Here is a 19,371-nt window from a genome sequence, read left to right on the forward strand (position 1 = left end):
GGGACCCCAAGCCAGTTTCGTGCCCCTTCACCCATCACCCTTCTCAAAAGCTGATGCTGGAGGGACTGAGGTAAGGGATGCCAGTGGAGAAGGTTGGTGTGCCCTGGTGTCTCCCCTGCCCGCCAGGCTGGCTGAAGCCATCTGTGAGAGGGAAAGGCAACCCCAGGAGTGAGCTGCACGCTGCCTGTTGCCTGCGGTGCGTGTGTGTCCATTCTGGGAGGAGAGGAGCATCCTGTGGAGGGAGCTGCAATGGGTCACTTGATTTCCACACACGAGAACTGCAAGGAGACACTCAACATGACACCACTAGAGGTGGGTAGATGGCAGGAAGCCAGCGGCTGAGGGAGACGCTCTGAGCAACTGCTGAACCCACACGGCCACGGCCAAGAGGTTTGTGGTTGGAGATTCCCCCACTGCAGAAAGTGTCCTGACAGCCTGTTCATGAGAGAAACAAATCAGCCCCACTCCCAAGGAACCTGTCTTAGTTGGGTTTCTCCAGAGAAACAGGGGTTGTATGCATGAGAAAGAGATTTCTTGTAGGGAATTGGCTCACATGACTGTAGAGGCTTGGAGCCCCAGGGAAGAGTCGCTGTTAGAATCCAGAATTCCCTCCCACTGGGGGTGGGGTGGGCAGGTGAGCCTTTTGTTCTATTCATGCCTTCGACTGATTGGATGAGGCCCACCCACTTTAGGGAGTGCAATCTGCTTTACTCAAAGTCCACCAGTTTACATGTTCATCTCACCCAAAACAGCCTCACAGAATAATGTTTGTTCAAATATCTAAGCACCATGCTCCAGCCAACCATCACAGCCTCCACTCGGTTAGAGTGGTGTCTTTCCTGGCCCTCACTTCTCCTCTCTCTCCTCTCTCTCCCTGTGTATCCTAAAGGGCACAGCTGGTGACGTTATGAAGACCAAGAGTAAGGAAGGGAAATGAGAAAAGAGACCCACCAACCCCACGGAGGGCTTCCCAGCCTGATGCAAGACAAAGCATGTAACCCAGACACTGTGGGAGCCCCCAACACTCACCTCTGAATTCTGCTAAACATCTCATTCTCAGTAGAAGTGTAGGTTTTACCACTTTGTGAATGTACTAAATGCCACCAAATTGTTCACTTTAAAATGGTTCATTTTGTGTTATGTTATTTCATCTCAAGTTTTGAAAATAATTAAAAAATAATTTTCCCATACTTCAATACACTAATATGGAGAACTGCCACTTAAAATAACTTGAAATTATAAATCTGTAATAAGTACAAGTATGCTGGGAGAATAGAAGTTAATAATGTAAAGGGGTGTTTTTTGAGAAAAGTGGTCCTCCTGGATACTCATGCTAGTTTTTTCCTTTAATGTATGTTTTGAAATGTTCCATCATAAGAATATTTTTTTAAAGAAAACATTGATTTTACCAGTCAGGATGTGTTCATCTGCATGCAACAGAACACCCAATGAACAGTGGTCAACTTCATATGGTATTTATTTTTTATTAAATAAGAATTCCAAACAGGTTGAGTAACTTTTCAAGGTCATAGCTAATGAGTGGTAGAAACTAAGGTACAAACTCAGAACCCCAAAGACTCTGCCCTTCACCGCTCCCCTAGATGGCTGCATGTGCCATGGAGTCTGACGACATAATTTGCATACAGAAAGTATTCAGTTATGTTGGTTGCTTGACTGGCCAACTAGTTTACTGTAAATAAATATCCACATCTGTTATGTAATACAGTTTACCCATAATACTTATAATGAATCATTCTTGTGTATTCGTTATGTGTTATTTGTCAGAATCAATCAATAGCTTTAATACGTGATGATTTTAATATGTTTTTGGAGAGAAAAACCCCATAATCGGTTCTAGAGATACGAGGTTATGCTCACATAATACACCATGATAAAGCTTCTTATCATAGAAGCTCATACCCTCCCAATTATGTGATCAATATTTTACTTCCAAGTTCTTCATCCCTTACTTTGCACGGGTCCTCTAAATCAGTTCAAAATAGGTGAGTACCTTTCGCCATCTAGTGGGGACATATTTTGAAAAACATTTCAAGTGAATTTTCATACCAATACCATCCACATGCCACTTTGGATAGATAGACTTCATGAAATAAAAACAGAAACGTGGAATAAAACTGGGCTCTTTCTCCCAATAAGCTGTGGCTCTAAAACCATCCTTCCAGACTCTCCCAGATTGTTGCTCCCTTTCTCCTGATTCTGCACAGCAGCTTCCTGATGAAAACACCCCCAGTGATGCCTAGAAGAGACCACTCTCCTAATCAGTTGATCCCAAAGATCTGTTTCCTTCACACTGTGTTGTAGGGACTCCTGGTTCGGTCAGTATTGCTCAGGAGAGGGGGTGCAGGGTCTTATGGAAAGTGCATATTTGTGACTGAAGTTACTTGTACAGCTACTTGTACCTTTGTGTTTAGGTAAATATTATTTGAATGTGCTGTTCTGTGCTTGGGAGGAAGTTCAAGGGCCTCCCTGATATTTCCAGAAATTCTGGGGCTAATTCTTGGTAACATCCATTTCTCTTCCTGCTGAACTCCACTCTCAGTTCCAGCTTTCCTCCAGTAGTAGACATTATTCTATACCAAAATCCAAACTCCCCATCCTTTCCAGCATAGGAAGAGATTGCAAATTAAGCATAGCCACGCCCCTTGTTCTGGCCACTGACGTTCGAATGGAAGTAACATGTGTCACTCCAGGTAGAAGCATGTAAGCAACGAATGTACTCCTAATTTTTCCATTCTCCCTCCCATGCCTCTCTGAGCCTGGGACTCTGAGTGAGGGCAGCCGGTAGTATGTCCGAGAATCAGGCAAAATTTTTGTTGTTTTAAGCCCCTCACTTTCTAATTTTGTATTTTTGACTTGTAGTACATGTATCCAATTTCTAACATTTTTCTTTTGAAGCTTCCTTATGTCTGGCCCCAAATTGCATTAACCCACACCCGTGCCTAAAAGAGAAGGAAAAACGTGACAGAACAATAGAAGATCTTCTTGGAAAATTAAAACAAATAATCCTTTAAAAATCTAAAGCAAAATGTCTTAACTTCACTATGAGAAGGAAGCTATCAGAGTTCAAACATACATAGAAAACAGACTTTCTCCATAGTGTGCCTCATGTGAACTAACGAACAAGCAGTAAAGGGTCACATACAGCTATTTGTAAATTAGTTCACCTTTGACTGTGGACTTTTAAGCTATACTTTCACAATGACTGAACTGGAACTGAATTTTATAATCATCTGCTGGCTATTGACACACTGCTAGTAAGCCATAATGACCTACTCAGAGTCTATTGATATTCTTTAGAATTCTCATTGAGTACTAACTGAGTTATTACTTCGCTAAAACATAATGTAATATAGTGAAATTTTCTCTCTTAGATTTCTTACTGATTTTTTACTATATGGAAGTGAATATTCTTGCGGCATTTGCAATAGCGATTTCCATCCTATAAATCCAGAGAGTTTGGTAATAGTGGATACTTTCAATTCATCAGATACCAGCTGCCCACGCCTGAGGCCAGGTGGGGAGCCTCAGTTCAGGATCAGCGACCTGAGTACACAGCTATCCTGATAGGGAGCCGGGAAGTTTCTGAACATCAGGGGATCAAACAGGCTATTTTGTCCAAGACCTTGGAATCTGGAGCTAAGATATCAGCATCAAAAGAGAAGACTGACCCAACCTGCCCTTAGTTTGGTTGTTCTGAGGTCATTCCAAATATCAGATTACAATCAAGAGATGAAGGGGCCAACATGTTTGGAATCATAATGAAGGGGCCATAACTTGTTTCAAATATGCCATAGGGTCTCAATTGCTCAGAGGCATTATCTCAGCAAAGAATGGAAAGCTATGACAAGATTTTTCTGTGAGGGTTGGGCAGATGCACCCAGATGGCTGGGAGCTCACCCGCTTGTCCTAGACAAGGTTGGATTAAAGTTAGTTCTCTCGTACCACAATCTCATTGTTTCACTACCATTTATTTTGGACTGAATTCATTCCTCATTGTTGTGTTGCTTTAGATTTATAATATATTCTACATGAAATGTATTTCTGGACTCACTATTTTATTGCATTAATTAGTGTCTATATTTGAGCTTCAAACCATATCTTTTCATTTGTGTTTTGTCATGTATTTTAGAATCTAACGAACTAGGATATCATTCTTACTGTTTATAAACCATGTTGTTGTTTTTTGTCTTTTATTGTCTTCTCATCCTGTGGAGTTTTCAAATTCTATAAACTCTTCTATGGGGACACTAACATCAATATTTTATAAAATGTATTTATTAATTGACCTAATGAATCACTTATTAACTAATTCAGCTCTTAGTATTAACTATTAGTATTTCTAACAGTAAAATGTTCCATCTATTCATGTCTTCTTTTATCTTATCAGAGTTTAAAATATTTCTTCTTATAAATCCCTAACTTAATTTCCTATATGCTTTGAGAGATTTGGTTTAAAAGGTACATCTTGCATGCTATTGGCTGTGTAATCACCAGCTAAACGTAACTGATTTTGCAGGTTCACCTTATACCTTGCTGTTTGGCTAAACAAATGTGCTGGTTCTAGTAATTTTTTTATTAGATTCTCTTTTATTGGATCTAGTAATATTTTATTAGATTTTCTAGGAAAGGAATCATATCCTTTACAAAACTAATCTTTTGGTTTCTCTTTTTAAGAGAGAAGTGACTTTTCTGAAGAGTCTTAACACGCACACACACACATCTGTCATGTTAAAAAAATTGCCTCCTAAACTAATATTTTCAGTTCTTTAATCTGAAACAGATTTTGGAATTTATTGAATGTCTTCTCAATAGCTCTTGAAATAGTGAAATTCTTAGTTTGTTTTTTGTTTTTGTTTTTGTTTTTTTTACTGAAGTATTATTATAGCAAATATTCTTGTGCAATATCAACCTTGATTTCCTAGGCTAATCCATTCTCAGTTATAGAAAATTACTCTTTCATGGTATCAAAATGTTGTCCAGAATCATATTTATTATTTTTAATAAATAAATTGGTCTTAAACTTTGTGGCTATGTATTGTTCTTTTCAGATTTAGGGGCTGAAAACAATACCTGCCTCATTAAGTGAATTAAAAACCACATTATCATTTTGTGTATGTCGTACAGATATTATACTTTTTTTACTTTCTCTTTTTATCAGGAATGGTTTGTTAAATAAATTTAAACCATTTTCCTTCAAACCGAATAAGAAGTTTTAGCCCTGGCTGGTTTGGCTCAGTGGTTATGGTGTCGGCCTGTGGTCCAGAGAGACCCGGGTTCGGTTCCCGCTAAGGGCACGTACCTCGGTTGCAGTTTGTCCCCGGCCCTGGTTGGGTTGTGCGGGTGGCAGCCACTTGATGTGTCCCTTTCACATCAATGTTTCTCTCTCTTCCTCTCTTTCCCTCCCACTCTATCTGGACAAAAAATGGAAATATGTCCTCAGGTGAGGATAAAAAAAAAAAAAAAAAGAAGTTTTAAAAAAATGGTCAGGTTCAATAGTTTTTTTTTATGTAACTTTTTTCATTTCTTTCTCTGTTTTTGGTCTGTTTACCTCTATATTATGGGCTATTTAAAATATTTTAAATTTCATATAAGATTTCTTATAAATTTGACATATTTGTCAATCTCTATTTATTAGTAATATATGAACTTATTATAAAGATATCTTCCATGTTTATCAATCATTATATATCTCATTTTCATTTTAAATTTATTCTTGTATATTCTGCTTTTATAGAGTTAAACAGATCTATCACTTCTAATTTTAAAATCTATTTTATTATCTTATTTTCCCAAATATTTGGTTTCTAATCTTAGATTTATTAATATCTTTTGAATTTTTCATTATTTGTTATGACATATATTTAACCTGATACCATCTTTGTAATCCTTATTTCTAGATATTTGAAATACTTAAATAGAATTGATTTTGTTGTTGTTGTTAATCCTCAACCAAGGATATTTTTCCATTGATTTTAGATAGAGTAGAAGGGAGGAAGCGAGAGAGAGAGACATCAATTAGTTGCCTCCTGCACAACCCCAACCAGGGCCAGGGATCAAACCTGAAACCCAGGTAAGTGTTCTTGACCGGAATTGAACACACAACCCTTTTGTCCTTGGGCTGGTGCTCTAACTGCTAAACCAAACCATCTAGGGCTAAATAGAATAGATTTTAATGCAATCTCAACTTTTATTCTGTTTTTGTCTCATGGAGATAGAGTGTAATTCTTAGAGACAGTATATGGTTGACCTTTTCAAAAAATCAGTAACCCTTTATAATATTACAGATAAATTTAATCTATATATATTTTATATTTCAAATTATTTTTGATATGTGCTTGGATATAATAAATAAAATTATAGTTTTTAAAAATACCATCCTGCATGTTTTAATCCATTAGTTTATCTTTTTTGGGTTTGTTTGGTTTTTTTTTACATTCTCTTTTTATCTGGAATTTTTTTTCTTTATTGATTTTAGAGAGAGAGAAAGGGAGTGAGAGAGAGAGATAGAATCATCGATGAGAGAGAAAACATCGATTGGCCGCCTCCTGAGTGTCCTGTGGGCTCACAACCTGGGCATGTGCCCTGACTGGGAATCGAACCGGCAACCTCTTGGTGCATGGGTGGACGCTCAACCAGCGAGCCACACCAGCCAGGCTAGAATTGTTTTTGAAATAAACTCTAAACCATTTCCCCTCAAACCGAATCAGAAAGCTGTCACGGACAACTGACCTATTTCTTTGCCCTGTGTTCCATGTAATCTGCACAGTGTCTCTCTGAGGTGCAAGGCCACCTGCTGTGTCTGGTCAGACAGGGACCTGGTGGGACTGGTCCTAGTGCTCATGTCTCAGAGGCCATGGCCAACTTCCTATTTCCTGTGGGTGCAGGAACTAGATGCTAGATCAGGGAATGTCGGCAGGAAGCCATGGGTTTCACTGGGGAAGAAAACTGCCAGAAACACCCTGAGAACTCAGCTCCCCCACTGACCAAACTGGGGTGCGCAGCATGGCCCTTGTTCAAGCAGATGCCTGGGGTAGAGGCTCAGGAAAAGGGCTCGTCAATAGATTTGCCACACAGGTTGAGGAGTACAGGAAATTCTAGTCTAAATTCACACCTGGGACATTGGACCCAACGATGGATGGCAGGTTGCTTCCCTTGGGCATCGCCGTGAAGAGCAAACGCTTGGGGTCGGGCCAACCTTGGTCCTTGTCTCCACTAACCAATTGTGAAATGTGGAGTACATTATTTAACCTTACTTTCCTCAACTGTAAATGAGGATAAATATAGTACCTCCCTCACATGGCTCTTTTATAGATTAAAAAAATTAAACAAAGGTCATGAAAGCAAAAGTGCCTGGCCCCAGAAAGGCCTCAGTATATCCTAGTTGACTTTATTATTATATCCAGACTATGAAGGAGAAGGGATAATACATTCTGCTTCCAGGCTGGGCTTCCCCTGGTTCTGGGACGGGGGATGGGGGCTGATTTGCCACTGGCCTGAGCAAGGCTGCAGGAGCAGACACTGTTCTCTTACTCGGGCTTTTGTGAAGCGTCGGCACTGAAGAGTCTGCCTTTGTATGGGCACAGCTGCTGGCCCGGTTCTTTGCATGTGATAGGTACTCAGTTACCAAAGAGAGGGGAAACACTGACAGGGAATGCTTTGCTCAGAAAAGCACTCCATTTCGTCTCCCACTTTTGCTAAATTCTTCCTATTTTCATTTAAATCCAAGGGTTTTGTTTCCAGAAACCACCTAGCTTTGTTCTGACTCTATTTCTCGGTACAGTTCCTCACTTGGTCCTTCAAAGAGGACGGCACTTTTCTCTAGGTCTCTCTGATTTTAAGAGGAACAGAAATCGGCACAGGAGCAAAAGGAAGAAGCAGCAGCAGCAGCAGCTACATGTCATGCGACCCTGACTTGTTCTCACAGCCGTGACTGCCTCCGGCTTTGCTGTTTGAATAACCTCTGTGTCCAACCCACCCCCACAGCTCGAGTTTGAACTCCAGAACAAATATTTGTTCCATTTTTGAACAAAGTCTGAGAGCTTTCTTCCTCTTTTTTTCTACTTTTTAAAAACTAACTTTACTCCTCTGCTGTTCCTTTGAACTTGGTTCAGTGCGAGTGGCATTCTCCCGACCCTGCACCGGAGACCTTGGCGACGCCGGCAGCACGATGAAATGGCTCACCAGCTTCCTCATCTGGTTCTTTCTGTCCGAGGCACAAGGCTTCGAAATCCCCAACAATGGACTTCCACAAGTAAGTACTTCCAGAAGCCTCCTCGCTGATGGCCTATAATAGATGCTGAGGATCGAGCCTGTTGCTGTCGCTCTTCAAGGACTGTATGCCGGGTGGAAAGGACATTTATGATAAACTGCTCTGAGTAGAAGTGTTCACTGTCATAATGACCGGGCTGTGTATTTACCTTTTAGAGCACTAAGGGTTTCTCCAGAGATGAAGTCAAGCTCAACGTGCCGGCCTCATAATGGAGCACAGCTGCCTGCTTCTTATCTAAAAAATGGGAATGACAGTTGATCTAACTCAAAGGGACTTTGAAAATTAAATGACATATAAATTACCTAGCACAGGGCAAGCACTGGGAAGCACCTAATAATTATTAGCTATGATGATGAAAATGATGATGACGATATGTCATTATCACTCTTACACTGAGTATAAGAAAAGTCATTATCAAAACACTATTGTGGACAATGATTTCTGTAATAAGGGCATGTTAAATATTCCTGTTAAAGGGGGGAGATGGTAAGTGGGCTGGCAGAGTGCAGGAACTATTCCCAGAGCTCAAGATCTCCTCTTTGGTCTTTTGGCCATCCCCACATGAGAAAAGTCTTGGACTGAGTCATTCTGAAAGTCATAAAGAGCTATTTTGATGCCAGAAAAGCAACATGCATTATGGGAATATCCTAGGAGGTGCAGAAGCTTGTAATAAATACTTGCAGAGTGGATTACCTATAGAAAGTGCCAAAAAAAAACAAAACAAAACAGAATAGCACATTTGCAGGGGGGAAAAAACCACTCTGTCTGCTTAGAAACTACTGTATTTCCCAATACTTTCAAAACCACCGGAGTATATATATTGGAAACCACCAGAATTGAAGCTAAGACATCCAAATTTGTTGTGCTTTTTCAGTCACTTTATACTGGTATTCCTTTTACATCAACAATTTTAATCCAATGGATAATGATTCACATTTATTCAGGGAGACACTGTTGATGCCCCAAGATCTACCCAATACTCTCCCAGATACCTACCTGATCACTAGGTTACTTTTATCCCTACCTTATGTCCCATACTCTTCTGGAAAACTCAAAAAATTAACTCCTTACACTTAATAACTAGCAAACATAAATATATTAAGGGAACCATTGTGTAAAAATGTGAGATTGCCCAGAAGAATAGGAAATAAGATAAAATAATAGAATGGATACTTTATGCCTGTCACCAGCTGCCTCTTTTGCTCTTGATCTTTTTTTTAGTGATAGAAATAAACACCTTATATTCTTTTAAGTTTGCAGAATATGAAGATCTCGAGGAACTGGCCCCAAGCAAATTTCACTTTGTACCCGAGAACCGGAGGCATCAGGTACAGTAAGCCTTAAGTTCCAAAAGAGAAAAATAGGTAAAAGAGACCATGACTGAAGAAGTAGACGCAGGATTAAGATACTTTTTGCTAGATTTTTCTCAAGAGCTTGGTTTGGTTTGGTTTGGTTTTTAGCAGAAAAGAGTCCAATGGTTTTACATGCAGGTGGAAGTATTGTCAAGGTGAGGTCAAGTGAGACCTCCATGCAGCTGTCCATGAGCCCCCCCAACCATAACGGTCACATTAGTCCCTTAGGAAGATACAGCTAGGTGTTTCCTTCAAACTTGAAGGTTATGGGATGCTTTTACTGTCTGATAAGGAAGAGTTCCTCTTGGGGTGGTATTTCCTCTCCCGGTGGTGGCAGACGCGTCCCACTGCAGCCACATATTCTTTCCTCCCGTCGCTGCTCTCGTGGGGTGGAGCTCAGAGAGCCTGGAGAGGCTCAGGGAACTGGTCACGCTGAGGACTGCACCCTGGAGGCCACCAGCAGCAGCATAGACAAAAATCCGTTCATTCATGGGGTGAGTTTTCCAGGAGGCCAGGAAGGGTTTGGCTTCTCCCCCATAGAGCCTGCAGGCTGAGAAAGGACATATTTATGGGAGCACCCCTAAGCTAACGAATGACTTATTTTGTATGGTTATGAATTTTTGACTTTTCAGAAATCCAAGTTTTTTGTAGACCAATAATATGTTTTTATATTTTTTTTCTTTATTGATTTTAGAGAGAGAGGAAAGGAGGAGGAGAGGGAGATAGAAACATCAATGAGAGAGAACATTGGTTGCCTCCTGCATGCCCCCCACTGGGGATCGGGCCCACAAACTGGGCTTGTGCCCTGACCATGAATCAAACCAGCGACCTCTTGGTGCATGGGTCCACACTCAACCACTGAGCCACACCAGCTGGGCTGTAGACCAATGATATTAAAGCCCAGTAGGCAAGCCCTCATGTTGGTATCTTCATTTACTCAAAAGAGGGAAAACTTAGTCGCTGAGGATTGCACTCGAAAAATCTAAAAAGAGACAATTGTTGACTTCACTATGTCACATAAAACCCCTTAAACCTTCAGTTCACCCCAAATCAGGCAAGCTAAGCTTATCTACAACACCTGACATTGTTTTAAAATTCATCAGACATTAAGTTCATTCATCGTTCTAAAGCCATTCAGCTTCCCATACCCACAGGACAATCTTTCCTGGGGATAATTCCCTAGCAGAGATGTTAGAGCACAGAATTTTCCACATGCCCAGCACCACGCTGAGCTCCACCAAGGGGGAAACACGTCAAAATCCCTACTCTCATGTAGCTCAGTCTAATGGAGAAGACAGACATGCATTCCCACTGTCTTGCTTTGAAGAGGGGCAACGCTGCTATGAAACACTAAATAGAGGAAGCTTACCTAGTCTGAGGGTAAGAAGGGTTCAGAGGGAGCTTCACTGAGAACATTCTGCCTGAGCTGAGCTCTGAAGGACGAGTAGGAGTTAGTGACATTAAGGTAAGGGACAGAGGTGATCTGAAAGGTGGAGTGTTGCAGACAGTGGGGATGGCGTCCAGAGCCCCATGGTGGAGAGGAGCACCCAACCAACCATCCAACTGAGTGAAAATCAACCAGACAAACAGGATGAGGGTGATATAAGTTAGCTGGCGTGAGTTTGGTTGAATATTTTCATTTAAAAACATTTGTTTTGCCCTGGCCGGTTTGGCTCAGCGGTTAGAGCATCGGCCTGTGGTCCTGAGAGACCCGGGTTCGGTTCCCGCTAAGGGCATGTACCTCGGTTGCAGTTTGTCCCCGGCCCTGGTCGGTTGTGCGGGTGGCAGCCACTCGATGTGTCCCTTTCACATCAATGTTTCTCTCTCTCTCTCTGTTCCTCTCTCTCCCCCCCACTCTACCTGAACAAAAAATGGAAAAATGTCCTCCGGTGAGGATAAAAAATAAAAAATAAAAAAAAACATTTGTTTTAGCATTATATAAAAAATAATGGGTACACAACCGGAAAGGGGCTGAGACCTTTGTTCAGAGAAACACATCAGTGAGAAATAGTATTCCAGGATGTTTGATATTTATGTCTCAGCTCTAATGAATGGATAACAGCTCAGTATTAAAGAAAAAAACATTTTTTTTTTATTGAGAGAAAGCAATTTTTACCCTCAAAGTAATAAGTGACACACTTCTAAAAAATTATCTAACTTCCTTTCACAGAGAAGTGTTTCTGGAGAATCTGGAGAAACCATGGTAAGTTTACTTTGATTTTGTTAAAAATTGATGCCTGAATGATTTTCCTGTTACCTATTACCTAGAAATCAGTACCGTAGCCTCCTTTGTCTCCATCTCTGAGAGCATGTACCTGACTTTCGAAATACCCCGTTGCCCAACTCTGTTGGAAGTGTGTCTAAAACTCAGCATGAAAGAGAACCGTGTACCAGCAGTCAGAAGAGGTGTCACCAAGAGTTGGAAATGTCCTTTCTTTTTGTTTTCTCTAGTTTTGCCAACAAAGATTTCATCCAAGCATATATATTTATTCCAACTTAACAGTTTCAATTTAAAATATGACATCTCACAGCTTTGGAGGGTAGCCGAGTGAGTGTGGGAAAGGAACCCTTAAACATGAAATGACCCGATTCCCTGGGATGTTCAAAGTCGTGTTTCTTACTGCAAGAAAATGTCAAAAGGAAGTGGTTCATGTTGGCTTCCTACTCTAAACTGACAGAAATTGTGAGAAGCACAGGTTTGAGGGGTTAAACAGGACAAATAACTTAGCCTGGGTTTTATCTTAGCTGGAGGTGGGCTGGATATTGGGTTGAAAAGTTTCGTCTTGAATGAGAAAGTTTAGGGGATGACATTTAGTATTAAAACAAGCAAAATCCTTTTGGAGAAACAAAGCAAAATCTAATGGGGCTATGTAGTTGCCACAGTCCTGAAAAGCTTGCAATTCTCAGGCACTTCCTGAAAAATGCATGTTAGTAATCCCTTGCCCTTGAGGACCCTCATAAACTGTAGTCTTTTACGTCGGGGCTGTCTTAAAGGAGCAGAGAAGGACAGGCAAAGGGGGGTCCAGAGTGCTGGACCAATAATTGCATCAAAATGATATTTTTCTGGTCCTGCTATTTAGTTTATTGCTCACACCCATCAGTGTTTTCACATTTTGTTTTTATTTGGGGAAGGAGAAGACTGGGAGAAGATTAAATTGTAATAGATAAAATCAAAGAAGGTAGACAGCAGTATAGTGACCATGTGTGTCTTCCACCTCATTATACCTCTGACTATGCCCCACTCCGGAGATGTAACCAGGGTCCCCTTCCAACCCGGCGATCATGTGTCCTTTCCCTCACTATGTCTCTGCATGTGAAGTTATTTCCTAGAATGTTCCCATTCAATCTTGCTTTCCACAACCATTTTCTACTTGTATTCTAACTTTAAATCATTGTTAATAGACTTATAGAGCTGAAAGGTGTCTCAAGATATCTCAAAATAAAGGCAGACTTCTGCCTGGGGGGTATTTCAAGTTAGAAGAATGCTTAATAATAATATATACTTAATGCATTAGGCTTGTTCATAATAAAAGGTACTGCTCTTAGCATCAAATGCATAGTGAAGTTCTCTGTAATTTTTTTCTGAGTACAGTTACACTTTCTTGCCAATTACAGGAAGAAGTTGATCAAGTAACACTTTATAGCTACAAAGTCCAATCCACTATTACTTCTCGTATGGCCAACACCATGATCCAGACCAAAGTGGTGAATAACTCCCCACAGCCTCAGAATGTGGTGTTTGACGTTCAGATTCCCAAAGGAGCCTTCATTTCCAACTTCTCCATGTGAGTAACTCATATCACCAGAAACTGGCCATGCTCTACTCATAGAATCATAGTTAGAATGAGCCTTGATGGTCAACTACTCCAGTGGTCCTGGCTCTCAGAACTTTGGACCCACTGGGTGTCAAGGGTCATTATGGAGTGGGTCCCAATAATTTGTTTCTGTTCAAAATATCAGAATTTGTGAAGGATTTGCTTTTCATGTCTAATAAATTGAAACAAACTTAAGCTATCTCTATAGTAACAACCTCCTACTTATTTGCATTTTAGTATACTTCCTTGGCGGGGAGAGAAATAAATATAAGGCCTTGTCCTGGCTTCCGGGAAACCACATATGGGTGTGTGCAGAGCAGTTCAGTGTCATCTGTCATATGTTTCTTTACGCGGAAAAACTGAGAACCACTGATTAAGTTCAATCATCTGTCCAGTGATTGAGCTCCTCTGTTATACCCCTGACAAGTGGATTATCCAGGCTTGACTTACATATATCTTTAATGATAAACTTTCTACTTCCCAGGACTCTCCACTCAATAGTTCATAGGTCTGTTAGAATTATTTCTTATACTTAATTGAAACCTGTTCCATTTTCTACCCAATGACTCTAGTTCTATGAACAATTTTTAAAAAATTCTCTACAAATTACATATTAAAGAGTTCAAGAAGGAAGTGATATCCTGTCTGAGATTGGCTTCAAAATAATCAGGGTAGACAGAGTTGAGGTACCGACAATTGAGATTGGAGGAAATATTGGCATAGTGCAGTGATGATTTCATGGAGGTTTCTTATATTATTCTCTTTATTGTTGTTTGTATGTTTAAAGATTTCTACAATAAAAAAATTTTTTGACCACCGAAATTCCTTTTAAGTAGTAAAAGCCAGGTACTTTGTCCCACCTGCCAGGTTAAATGTTCCCTATTCTGCCAGGTGACGGATGGCTCCCCATTCCCTGACTGTTTGGTGGTCATCACCAGAGTGGGCTCCACTTGGCCAATGTCCTTCTCAAGCGGACTAGAATAGAGCACAGTGCTCTGCGTACAGTCTGGCTGCTTTTTATTAAGACATTAGATTGAATTATTTCTTGTCTGCTTTTGTTTTTCATATACCAACATAATCAATGATAACTGTGAAAAAATAAAATGAAGAGTTCAAATACCCTTCATGATAGCTTCTAAAAAGTGCAGAGCCAGTTAACTGTCTTTTCTAAATAAAACAAAGGAGGTGGGGAAAAAAAGCATCATGTGACTTTGAATACGTATCCTTTGAATTGGCTTAGAAATTTATTTTGAAAACATTTTTAGTCAGCCTTTTCTAAAATGTAAACATAGTGGTATTATGTAACACCATGTCTGAAAAATTATATTTAAAACTATTTTCATGTATTTTTATTTTTAAACCCCAAAACCAAAATTCATTCAAGGTATATCTTCTATTTTCCTCTATTCTCTCCATTTCCACATGTTATTCCATAGAAGATTTGAGGTGATGAAAGACAGAATTATGAATACACATTTACTTGGTCTCCCTCTACACAGGGCTGAGTTTATATCACCACAATTTTTTTATTTATTATTTCCCCTTATTCTTTCTTGCTTTTTTTAAAATTAATTTATTTATTTTTGTTACAGATTTTTCTCCTTTTCCCTCCACTGATTCCCCCCCCCTACCCTGTCCCCAGCTTTGTTGTCCATGTCCGTTGTTCATGCACACATGCATATAAGTTCTGTGATTTATCTCTCCCCCCACACCCCTTCTTCTGGGGATTGTCAGTCTGTACCCCACTTCCACATGTCTGGGACTACCCCATTCCTCAGACTCCTATGTTCACTATATTCCACAAATAAGTATCACCACAATTTAATAGGAGTTGTGCAGACCTTCATATCCAAAATATTTCTTCTGCCTTTTTATCAAGGTTCCAAATATTCTACCATTAGGAGTGATTTCCTTTTATCTTAATGACTTGATGGTCTTTGAACCTCAAAATAATTTGATTGAAACAGTGCTAACCTGGGCACACAGGGTCCAGTTCTAGCTCAGTCTCTAACCAACTGTATGACCTTGAACAAGTCACTGTCTCCTTAGCTCTGATTTCTCTCATAAAGAAGCAAACATAGCCCTGGCCGGTTTGGCTCAGCGGTTAGAGCGTCGGCCTGTGGTCCTGAGAGACCCGGGTTCAGTTCCCGCTAAGGGCACGTACCTCGGTTGCAGTTTGTCCCCGGCCCTGGTCGGTTGTGCGGGTGGCAGCCACTCGATGTGTCCCTTTCACATCGATGTTTCTCTCTCTCTCTCTGTTCCTCTCTCTCCCTCCCACTCTACCTGAACAAAAAGTGGAAAAATGTCCTCTGGTGAGGATAAAAAAAAATAATAAAAAAAAAGAAGCAAACATAGATGTGTGCCTCAACAAGCATGCTGCTGGTGTTTGGGGAAGGACATTTTTAGCAAAACTATCCCTCACATTGCAGAAAGTCTAGCGTTCTTGGTGCCCTCCTATCATGCCAGTAGTAGTTTCAGGCAATAGAACAACCAAAACTTTTACACATATTTCTAAGTTCTTTTTTGGGGAGAGATACTGCTTATTTGGGTGTCATAAGCTCCCTTTCATTTCTCAAATTCTGTAATTCAACTGCTCTGATCAATCATTTCTTGGTATGGATTAGATGATAGCCAGCTAAAATTCAGGGAGGTAGATGAGAGAGATGCAAAGAGAGGACAGAGGTCACCAAGGGAGATGTTAGAGGGATAAACACAAACTTTGCAAAGGGGTTGGTTCATTCACCAGCCCCTTTCTCCAGCTTTCTTTACTCTCTGCCACCCTTGTAGAAGAGCAAAAGGCCCGCAAGCTATGGCAGGCCCTCAACTCACAGAAGATTGATCTTATAAACCAAATGTAAGCCAGATAACTGTGACTTATCACTTACCTCTTCTAGAAGGAATTCCCAAAGCAACCTAAGTGCCCATCAGTAGATGGGTGGATAAAGAAGGTGTAGTACATATAAACAATGAGAATATTACTCAGCCATAAAAAAGAAGGAAATCTTACCTTTTGCAACCACATGGATGGACCTAGAGGATATTATGCTAAGTAAAATAAGACAGACAGAGAAAAACAAATATCATATAATTTCACTTATATGTGGAATCTAAAGACCAAAATAAATGAACAAACAAAACTGAAACCGACTCATGGGTTTTGAGAGCAGACTGATGGTTGCCAGAGGGAGGGTTATAGGGGGCTGAGTGAAAAGGGTGAAGGAATTAAGAGGTACAAATTGGCAACTATAAAATAGTCATGGGGATGTAAAATACAGCATAGGAAATATAGTCAATGATATTGTAATATTTATGTATGGTGCCAGGTGGATACTAGATGTATAGGGGAATCCCTTTTAATGTTTATATAATGTTTAATTGCTACGTTATATACCTAAAACTATTATACAATAATATTAAATGTCAACCATAATTGAAAAACAATTTTTTAATTTTTAAAAAGACTACTCAAAGAGAACAATGCTTAATCTGAAGGGTTAAATTTGAAAATAAAGAAATATTTTAAACACAAGCAACAGTAGTAAGGGAAAGCTTTTAGGGTGATGGGAACCTACATATCCCTCTTAAATCACACTCTCTGATAAAGGGAGGAAGGGACTCTTGTGTACGAAACATGCAAATGTCGCTCTTCTCTTTTTTCCAGGTGCAAAATGATCCTTGTCCCCATTCAGTAAATTCACTTGGTTGCCTTGTCTGCTTGTTTCTTTGTTTTGCCATTTTTGCTGGCTTTACTGTTCAGACCAACTGGTAGCTTTCTTTCATTTTCTAGGAGCGTCGACGGCACTACATTCACTAGTTCCATTAAGGAGAAAACTGTGGGTCGAGCCCTCTACGCACAGGCGAGAGCAAAAGGCAAAAGCACCGGCCTGGTGAGGTGAGGCCCGACCCTCCCCCCACAGCGGCCCCTCCCGTCCCTTCCTCCAGAGCACAGCAGGCCCCCAGAGGCACACGGGGACAGAGTTAGGTGTCCTGGTTTCTATTCCCTAAGGCCCCTCCGCAGCAGCTGGGTATCCTTCCAGAAACTGCAGCTGGATGCTCTGTAGCTAATGTCGACTTGCTCAAAAGTAGGTCGATAAACTACAGAAATATTGGTGACCTTGTGACAACACTTACCATGCAGAGTTGACCCTTGAACAACACAGTTTGAACTGCGGGGGTTCCCGTACACCCGGATATTTTTCAATAGATACAGCTGGCCCTTCGCTTCCGTGGATTCAGTCAACCTCGGGTGGAAACACTCTTTTTGCTTTTCCAACCGCGTATTCTCAACCGGGATCAAAAATACTGTTTTCCACGTGCATTTGGTTGAATATGGGGATGCGAAACCCGTGGATAGAGAGGGTCGACTGTAGTCAGAGTTACACGCGGATTTTCTACTGCACTGGGGTCGGCGCCCCTAACATCCCGCCTTGTTCGACGGTCAACTGTATTAGAAAAGAAAGGTTTGGAATTTGTTGTAATAATTTATTCTGCCTTGTTTTTATGGGGCGTCAGTCTTTCACCCTTAAAAAGGCAGCCTCTCAAGCAAGAAACTTAAAAGGAATTTTCAACCAACCACTTCTCACACTGGGTATCTAATCTGCCAGCCCTGCCATCCTTTTTTCCTTCACTCCCTCCTCCTTTTCTACCTACCTAAATTTACCTTTACTCCAAATGCTTTTCATGTCATTCTTGCCCCATTCATTTCGTGAAAGTTCACTGAGCTCTGAACCCAGTTCTATCAAAGGTGACAACAAACCACAGGAAATACTGCCGGTGAGCAGAGGAGACAGCCAAGGAAGCTGCAATACGAAGGTGGTTATAATACACATTTTATATATATATGATAGGCGGCTGTTATAGATAATATATAATGGGGTAAATGCTAATGTAGAGGGGGTACAAAACCCGATGGGAGCTCAAGAGCACACTTCTGTTTGGGAGTCCAGAGAAATCATCACAGAGGACCTGATGTTCGAACTGAGCGCAAATGTAAAACTGTATCCAGATGGAGAACGGACAGAAAGAATTCCAAGAGAGGGAACACCTCCAGCGCTGATCCAGGTTAATCGGTTCTTTAATCTTTAGGATATCATTTTGTCATCTTTACCCATCACTTTAACCGCAGCATCCACCCATGTGTTATTATTCATTCTACAAATATTTATTAGTAACAGAAACTCTTGTAGGTATTGCGGACACAACAGACCACAGAGCTCATGTTCTGTCTAGCCCACTCCCCAGACAATAAGACCTGTCATCGCATACTGTACCTCCAAGGTGTGCACCAGGCTGCGCTCATCTTTTTCTTCAGCCACCTGACATCCTTAGGTGATTTCCCCACAGTACTTCCTCAATCCCCAATGGGCTCATTATCACAGTCTCACCTTGCTTATTTAGTCATTTAGTTTTTTTTTTTTTTTATTAATTCATTAATTTTTTGTTATAGATGTTTCTCCTTTTCCCCCCCAGACACCCTCCTCCCAACCCCCCACTCCCCCCCTAGGCATTGTTGTCTATGCCCACTGGTTATGCATACATGTATGTAAGTTCTTTGGTTTATCTCATCCCCCCCCCCCCCCCCCACTCCTCAGGTTTATCAGTAATTTTTCTTCTTTTTTTTAATCCTCATCTGAGGACATTTTTTTGCATTTATCTTCAGATAGAGCAGGAGGGAGAGAGGGAGGAAGCGAGAGAGAGAAACATCAATGTGAGAGAGACACATCGAGTGGTTGCCACCCACATGACCCCAACCGGGGCCAGGGACAAACAGCAACTGAGGTACATGCCCTTAGTGGGAACCAAACCCAGGCCTCTCTGGTCCATGCTCTAACCACTGAGCAAACTGCCTAGGGTAATTTTTTTTTTATTGATATTAGAGAGAGAGAAGAAGGGAGAAGGAGAGAGAGATAGAATT

The 19,371-nt window shown here is 40.8% G+C and overlaps 1 protein-coding gene across 1 annotated transcript in view; it reads left to right on the top strand.

Moving 5' to 3' along the window:
- The first annotated feature begins 8,187 nt into the window (after positions 1 to 8,187).
- Positions 8,188 to 19,371, top strand: part of ITIH2 (inter-alpha-trypsin inhibitor heavy chain 2) — a 34,561-nt gene continuing 23,377 nt past the window's right edge. The window contains exons 1-5 of the mRNA XM_036273756.1: positions 8,188 to 8,272; positions 9,544 to 9,618; positions 11,813 to 11,845; positions 13,258 to 13,427; positions 17,245 to 17,349. Coding sequence (XP_036129649.1) covers positions 8,189 to 8,272; positions 9,544 to 9,618; positions 11,813 to 11,845; positions 13,258 to 13,427; positions 17,245 to 17,349 — 467 coding nt within the window. The 5' untranslated portion in view covers position 8,188. The remainder of the gene's footprint in view (positions 8,273 to 9,543; positions 9,619 to 11,812; positions 11,846 to 13,257; positions 13,428 to 17,244; positions 17,350 to 19,371) is intronic.

Source organism: Molossus molossus, unplaced genomic scaffold (genome assembly GCF_014108415.1).
Source record: "Molossus molossus isolate mMolMol1 unplaced genomic scaffold, mMolMol1.p scaffold_m16_p_1, whole genome shotgun sequence".
Taxonomy (NCBI): Eukaryota; Metazoa; Chordata; class Mammalia; order Chiroptera; family Molossidae; genus Molossus; species Molossus molossus.